The sequence below is a fragment of the Parasteatoda tepidariorum genome, chromosome 4 (assembly GCF_043381705.1).
Source record: "Parasteatoda tepidariorum isolate YZ-2023 chromosome 4, CAS_Ptep_4.0, whole genome shotgun sequence".
Taxonomy (NCBI): Eukaryota; Metazoa; Arthropoda; class Arachnida; order Araneae; family Theridiidae; genus Parasteatoda; species Parasteatoda tepidariorum.
Window position 1 is genome coordinate 39,916,781 of NC_092207.1, and position 9,027 is coordinate 39,925,807.

At 26.1% G+C, this 9,027-nt stretch overlaps 1 protein-coding gene across 1 annotated transcript in view; it reads left to right on the forward strand.

The window, feature by feature from the left end:
- LOC107444401 (muscle calcium channel subunit alpha-1) overlaps positions 1-4,123 on the forward strand; it is a 223,473-nt gene extending 219,350 nt beyond the window's left edge. The window contains exons 46-47 of the mRNA XM_043039109.2: positions 985-1,526; positions 2,624-4,123. Of these exons, the coding sequence (XP_042895043.2) occupies positions 985-1,362 (378 nt within the window). The 3' untranslated portion in view covers positions 1,363-1,526; positions 2,624-4,123. The remainder of the gene's footprint in view (positions 1-984; positions 1,527-2,623) is intronic.
- The last annotated feature ends 4,904 nt before the right edge of the window (positions 4,124-9,027 follow it).

Below are 9,027 nucleotides of genomic sequence, written 5' to 3' on the forward strand. Positions count from 1 at the left end.
ATTGAAAAGTTATAAATAACTTCTCAATTACAAAAAAATTCAATAATACCAGTTGTTTTCGGTTGCGGCATTCGGTTCTGCTACATTATCCATACTGAATGAGAGTATTAAAACCACAATTATGAACAGTATTTTCCAATTAAAATGTTAACAAATTTATTTTATAAAAGAGTCAATTTAAATTGGTTTTATAAAACGTTAAGTTACTTTTAAGTGTTAAGTTTGTTATAAAAATTTTTATATTAAGTTAACTAAAAATCAAGTTTAAAAATATTTGCATTCTAATAAAGACTTTTAAGTTCAAAACAAGCAATATAATTTATCTCCGAGAAATTCTCATTATTGAACGTGTAGAATTTTAAGTGCCCCTTTGTATCGCATTGTAATAATTAACTCATTAAAAAGCCTTCTTTATTTGTGATCGAAATACTTGAATATACTAGGAAGACTGGGACAATTGACAAGAGCTTTCTTTCTAATCTATACTCAGTTGCATATGAATGTATTACGATGTTTACATCATCCACAATTCCCTTCGTCTAACTCTAATTGTCAAAACTACATTTTAAAATTCATGTTATGCTTACTTTAAGCATTATGTTCAAAGCAATTTTGAGTTCTTTGTAACTAAAGTATGTTTTTAAAAGGTTTTCATGTCAAAACAGAAACGAGCATACCTCTAACTCCTGACTACTCACACGCTAAAAGCATGCCATTTGTCATGAAAAGGAATTCTACAATACACCTTCTGTAAACTATTTCGATCGCAAATAGTTCTATACAAATTTTTGATTCTGAATCATATAGTATTTTTCCCGAACATACAAAAATTATAATCGACTTTTTGAACCGAAATATTGATATTCAAACCATAACAACTACTACTTTTTTATTTATATTCTATATCATATGTTATCAAAATCATTTGTTCCACATTGCCTTTTTTTAAAAAATTTGAGAGACGAATTTATTTTTAACTTCCAGGTTCTTTTAGAGCAAGGGCTTGGTAAATACTGCGATCCAGATTTCGTGCGTGCAACACAGCGAGAACTAGCAGAAGCAATCAATCTGACACAGGAAGAGATGGACATGGCTGCACACCAGCTTATGCAACTGGAGCGTCGACAAAGTATGCCTCACATGTGCCTAGAAACTAATCCAGATCATGAAACGCTGGATATTGCTGAAGCTACAGACGAAGATGATCAGCTCACTATGAGAACAATCGAAAGTGGAACGGAAAACACAGCGCAAGAGAATGATAATAGTAGACTATCGCCAAGAACCATCACAGTTAATATTGAACAAAATGATTCCAATCAGGATGCTAAAGAATTCCACACAGAAGATACTAATTTATAGTATTATGAACAAGTAAAGCGGTATTTTTACTCTGTGTTATCATTACAACAAACAAAACAAACAGGGATGAATTGAAAGTCCCGAAGCTTATTTCATAGTCTGGAACTGAATTAGAATGTTGGAAATACGGTTGATATTTCGAGAAAGAAAACATGCAGACACAGGTAAAATATATGCTTTTATATTATTGTGTTATGCTTAAAAAGGCTTGTTATAATAACAGAAAAAGAAAAGTTTATGTTATTTTCAAAATATACTACAGAAAATACAATCTATCTGATACATTACATCTGATAACAATTACCTAATACACCTAGTTAAGACAAATAAAATCTACCCGATTATAACAGGATCATAGAATATTAGGTAGAAGGCACTAGTTTACTTCCTTGCAGAAATCCCTTTGCTGAAACGTGATAGGGCAAAGGCAGAAAATCAGAAAATAAAAATTATGCTTTTAGTAAAACTAAAATTGCTTTTAACAGATAATCGAGAGAAAAAATTACGTTTAGTAAGTAAAAAGTATTTTGGCACCGAGTACATGAATGTCAAAAAAGTACTTTTAAGCTTCATATGGCAAATTGTTTTGATCATTAACTGGATATATCGTGTTACAATTTTTACGTCGAATGTTAATGTACTATCACTTTGGGTCAAAAACTATAAATAAAAAAGACAACTATCCGACTTTCTCCTGTAAACACTACAAAGCAGGACAACGTGTGAGTATGAAGAATCGCATGTATGATTTTATTAATAAAATAAAAATTATATTGTAATGAAAATCTACCACTATATAGATTGCTAGTTTTTCATAAAAGCTGAGCCACATTTTTATAGCAGGCTTTCGAGTCTGCAAAGGTGGAATTTCGGCCACTTTATGACATAAACAAACTGACAGACAAAAAATTGAAAAGAAAATGAAAAAAATAAAAAATTTTATTTTCAAATAGACTAAAAGAGGAACATTTTACTTTTGTCAGACCTAAAACTAAAAGCATAGGGAGCGAAACTTTTATAATAAAATCTATCACCACCGAAAATTCCATCCATGTTACTGATCCCTACCTTTCAAGTTTGACAAAAATAAAAATTCCTTTTCAGTCAACTTGAAAAACGTAGTTTTAAAATCTTTATTTCATTATTTTGCCAATGATGTACAATTTTCAACTCTAAGCATCAGAAAAAAAAGGAGTTCTGATACCTTTCTACTTCAATTTTGCAATATTTCATTTATCTTACCTTATAACTTTTCTTTCAGGTTTTCTTTTGCATAAAACCTTAATTATTACGAGCTTTGAAAGTTTTTTCTGGACATAGAATGGAATGTTACGAAGAAAATGAAAGTTGTAAGAGCTGGAGTTTTACTAACTTTCAGAATATTTATTTTAAAAAGGATCTGTGATCCAAAGTTTGTAAAAAAAAAAATATGTATTCTCTTGTCTCAGTGCCTTCAGAGGAGAGGGCCAGCGATTTGCACTTAACCCTTTAATCTTAAGCCAAAGTGAAATAGATGAATTTATAAGATCAAGATCTCTCAGGGTTCTAATGAGTTTCCTCGTTTTTAAACTGGAGTAAATGCACGAAAATATTTTTGTTTATTTTACAAAGCCATTACCGCAGTATTCATTAATATTAGTCAGAAAACAATATTTAATTTACAAAAAAATTAAATGTTAAAAAGGGAATCATAATTTGACAAAAACCTATTTTATGGATTCTTTCACAGAGTTTTTTACTAATTCCTTAAAATTATTAAAACAAAAAAAAATAACATAGATGAAATACTAGCTAATTATAACTAATATAAACAACAAAAACGTTTTCTACAATATCCTATAGCTTTGAAAGGCTTTTTGAAGTTATTGTTGTGGTTATTTGAGTAAATAAAATTAACCGATACAGAGTTATGAACGAAATAATTCTGGTCTTATAATCTAGTGCAAAACCACCAAAGATCATTCCACTGCTAAATTAGATAAAAAGTGTTTGAAACAGACAAAATATCGTAATAGTCTGGAAAGATAGATAGCCAGTGCTCAAAAACGTTAGTATCTTCTTTAGAATGAAAACACTTTTAACCCACTTTCTAAAAGGAAGTGCAATGATGAATCAGTTGAAAAACGCATAAATATTTTTTTTAATCAAAGTGGTTATAGGAAAGGAGGTTCACTAATGCAAAATTTGAGAGGCACCGTATGAAAATTGAGTAAGCACAACTTTGAGTTCTATATGACAATCAATATATTGAAAATTTTCACAAAATCTAGATGGTCTAAGTACCTGAAAAGCGCTTTTGTGGTTAAAAAAAATAATGACACTGCAAACTTGTAATTACTTAAATAAGGAAAAAATATTAACACAAAATAAACAATTGAATATTTTTTCTATATTACAATTTTGTAGAGCAAATGCATAGTTTATATTTGTTAAAATAATTTCCACGTGATTTTACTTATAAGATAAATACAAAGTATCGTAAATATATCTAACAATGTTAAAACTTATTTTTCTCCAAATCGTAGACGTAGAAAAATCGCTTCTTTAAAAAAGCTTACATCTACTATTCAAATACGAAAGATTTAAAATAGCACACACATTGTAAATATTTTTCACTTATTAAACTTGTATCTTTGCGAACCGAAATATTTTATAGGTTCAATTATTATTTCATTTAACTTACTGCTAGTCTATCATTTAAGAAGAAACAATTATACAACTAGCATTTCAAATCATAAAAAAATAAATAAAAATAAAAAAACCTTTTTTCGTATAAATCAATACCAATTATCAATAATAAGATTAAAACTTGCTAAGTTTATAAAAAGGAAACATGAATTGTAGAACAGTTTTTTTTTGCACCCAAATAAAATATATTATATATTTTTTAAATTATTATTAACAAAAATATTAATGTGATGAATATATAATGATAGTAATAAAATAAATAATAATACAACAAAATAATAAATAAATTCAACTAGCCTTAATTGTTTAAATATGTTGTATATGAAAATGTTGAGTAGTTTAAAGTCTTTCAATATTAAATTCAATGGTAAGAATAGACCTACAAATGCAATTAAACTAACGCTATCCTTTTTACTATTTCAAATGCTTTAATTAATGAATTTAATCGATAATTTTTTGAGAGAAAAAAAAATCATTGTATGAAAGCATCATACCAGCATACTTAATAGTATGGCTTTGTAAAAGACAAAACTATTTCATCTAAATGATTAACTTCAAACCACACATATATCTGGTATTAATTGCTGCACTTTAACTATTTTGCACTTAAAATTCAAGTAAAAATCAATAGTAAAGAGGAGTTGGAGATAAATATTTATTCTTAACTTTAAAGAGAGTGCTATAATTAGTTTCCAGAAAGAAATTTAGAAAAAAAGGACAGAAATTAGAGGTAGGTAAATTATAAAGTTTCAGATCGTAATATTCATAATTACTATTGCTAGCACTTTATTACCAGTGTATTTCCAGAGGCTTTCTTATAAATGAAACTAACTTTTGAGAAGAGTATTTAAATCTTAAATATTTGCACTAAACTGTTATAAATATATTAGTTTATATAAACTGCCTTAATATTTATTTTTAAAACACGTGGTCCTTCCTTACAGATTAAGAATTAGGAGAGATGTATTTCTTTTTCCTAAAAGTTGATGTTTTAGAAAACTGTAAAAATTTTCATAATTTAGATTTGAAATATAAAATATCAAATGTTTTCCTCATTTACTAAAAGAAATTTTTATTTAAATCAGAAATAAGTAAATAGAATAAATTACATATTAAAAAAAATTAAAGCATTAAAAAACAGTAAATAGATAACTTAAAATTAGGAAGTTTTGTTTTAGAAATTAATTAGAAATTATGATTATGTATAAGATTTGTATAAGAATATATACAGTCAAACCCCGCTATAGTGAACCTGGGATATAGTGAACACTCGGATGTAGTGAACTTTTTTAGCGGTCCCGTCCGTATTCCTATTTAAATAATGTTATTTTTAACGCTTATAGTGAACAGCTTAGAACTTGGAAACTCGGTTATAGTGNTAGATACGAGTTGTTTTACACAGATCTAGGAAATTTTATACTATTGAGGTTTAAGTTAACAAGAATTATTAAGTTTACAAAAGTTACATTTTTAATAAGTTTAACTGGAAATTTCCTCCCTAATAAAAAAATTAAGTTTTTCAAAATTTATATTTTTGATATATATTAAATTTACATTGAAAATATTTTATTTAAACCATTCAAGTTTTTTAGTAGCCTGGTAGCGATCAGAAATTCTCTACCTTGATATAGAATAATAATTATTTCAAAGCACTTTTCTATTAATATTAATTTTTATTTTTAGTTGAAGATCAAGTAAGGTTTAAATTCATATATACATTTTATTTTTATAAAAGTTAAAACGAAAATAAATGTTCATTCATTAAATTTTTATGAATTAGGCATTAATTTTTAAAATTGCTACTATATATGCTTTAAACAAGTCTAAAAATAAGTTATTATTGAGGTTTAAAGTAACATTATTGAGTAACATAAATTATTTTATCTTAAATGTTTTAATTTAATAAATTTAGATTTCACTTTCAATTCAGCCTCTATTATTTCTTTTATTTTCTTATTCTTTTTTATTTATTTGGAGAACACCATTGATATTAAAAGAAAATCAAGCAAAGGGGGGATAAAGGAATAGAAGTTTCTCGAGAAAGAGGAAGTGAAACATTTTTATTTTACTATTAGAATAATGTTTATATCTGTATTAAGAAAGCGGTTGTGATGCAGTGTGAGAAATAAAATCTTTGTTGTGCTTTTTTCCATCAATTTTTGCTTTATTATCTGTTAATTAGTTAATAATTTTTTAAATAACTTATGCAAAATTGCAAAGCCAATTTTCAATCATTCAACTGTCTTATGCAAAAAATATTCTTCAAAAAATTTGGATATAGTGAACCATCGGTTATAGTGGACACATTACTGAGTCCGCAGACGGTTCACTATAGCGGGGTTCGACTGTATATTATATTCAATATCCTAGGATTAATTGTGGATGGTATATAATTATTATATAATTGTATAACTATCATTAGTCTTATTATATTTACAGCAAATATGTACTTGAAATTTTGATAAAATGCAAAAAAGTGCTTATTAAAAGGGACCAGAAAAATAACATCAAACATTAAAATTATTTATTACTTTCATTTTTTAAAAAAAATATCTTAGTTATTTAATAGTATTAATAAAAAACTGGCAGTAATTTTTAAATGAAGCTGTTAAGAAACTAACAATTTTGACTATTTAAAATTACACCAAGACAGATAAATATACATGTGAGCAAATTTAGATTTCACTATAAAATGCTTTTTATTAAGCAGTTTCATTATTCTTATTTGACTTTAAAGAATAAAATCAATCCTAAAAAATTCTAAAACAGCTTCAAAATCTATAAAAAAATCAAATAAAATAAATCACAACTTGACCCATTCCTTCTTTGTGTCAAGATCAGAACCAGCATTTGACATATCTGAGTCAACCAAGTCAACACATTAATGACATTAAAACTTTTGTTATAAAATAAGGTATAATTCAGGAGTATTTTTAACTTCAATTATTTTGCAAATCTAAAGTTGAAATTAAAATCTAGCATGTTATTTAGACTTCAAATGTTTAGAGTTGAATGTATTTGTTTATAACATCCAATTTGCTGTTAAAACTGATGAGGAAAAGTTTAAGAAAAGTATTTTGTAATGATTAGGTCATTAATTATAAATGTATAAGGCTCAATTTGAAAAAAGTTATAGCTTACACAGAGAGAAAGTTTCTGTTGTAAAACTTGGAAACACAGAATATATTTTAAGAACTCACTTTAAACTTGAGAATAACTTGGTGCTTAATCTTGGGTGTGATCAGTTTGTTTTAAAACTTTTGAGTGTTTTTGAAAAAAAAATGTGATCTATTAATTGAAAAAGATTTAGCATGTTTCTAAAATACAGTATACTCCTGAGTATCGTCAAAGCTATTCACCAGGAAGAGTGACATGTATAGTCGAAAACCCTTTATTTTACAATAGAATAAAATGTTGTTGACAATTTTTTTGCTACATTGTTATTCAAATTTAAATAGTAAGTGATTGTAAAAAAAGGAACGAAACACGTATTTATTACAATTATTACTTAATTTTTATGTCACACATTCTTTGAACTTATGTTACGATTTATTAATTTAATGGACATTTATTATACAATCTTATACATTGCAGTAAAACATTGGTAAAGTTATAAACTTTAAAATATATTTCTCAACGAAGAAAAAAACAATTATTCACTGCATGATTATAATAGAGTCTCGCAACTGACAGCAAGATGCTTTATTTATGCATTATGCAATGCAGTAAAACATTGATAAAGTTGTAAATTTTAAGAATATATTTCTCAACAAAGAAAAACAATTCATGGTATGATCATAATGGATTCTCCCAATTGACTGCAATATGTTTTATTTCAAGACTAAAGTTTTTCTTTGCCTGAAAATGTGGCGCTGGAAGTTAAATAAGTCAAAATTTGTTTTTGTTACTTATATGTTTTATTAATCTAGAAATAACAAAATGACTACTTTTACCATCTGAAATAGATTTTGTACAAATACTTAGCAAGCAAGTATAGTCAGGAGTATACTGGAAAAGACATAAGTTTCCAATACAAAAAAAATAGAAGTTTTAATTTAATAAAAATATTCAACCGAATACAAATATATATATAAATCTGGAAAATAATATATGATTTCAAAACCAGCAATTTTATGTCAGTAAAGGAAATAGGAGATAGTAACCTACGATAAAGAGTAAAATATAATCAAAATTTCAGCATTACATGAAGTTACTATAATCTGTTTTTACAATTAAATTAATAATCATTGATTAAATATGGTTACAAAACATTTTTCACCAGTTTAATGAATATTTTTTGCTATGAGGATGCATATTTTGATATTAATATTTCATAAGCTAATAAAAAGAGAAAAAAAAATACTATGATTCATTTTCCATGCACCTAATGTTGCTGTTTAATATCCTAACTACATATGAAAAATACTTTTTCAAGTGTTATAAAATTCTCTTAAAATATTTAAAACTTTTCTTAGATAAAATATAATCTTTAAAATATAGAGTTCAAATTGTCACTCGTTAAATAAAGTTTTTATTGTAATTGTACAGTATATGTAATTTGTTGCGCTTAAATATTCCTAAAGAATTTCAAGTTGCTTTGATGAATTTATGTACAAAGTGCAAGAAATTCCCCTCTTTGTGTCATAAATTTATAATAACACAAAGTATTTAAGTACTTACAGTGTTTATTAAGAATTTTATGAAAGAAACTATTGTACAAAAGATTTGTAATATATCTATCACCTTTTGCAAAAGTTCTTGATGATGTGTAATAAAGTCATATATAATTCTTATACTTGCCTCTTTATTAAAAAAATAATTTTCATTTCAGTAAAATTTTTCACTACACTTAATTTTAATGATTATTCAGAAGCATAAAAATCTTCAAATTTATTAAACTAACTTTTAAAAGTTATTGATGCTCAATTGTAAATGCAGTTCTCACAAATGAAAGCACATCGAATAATAAACACTAAA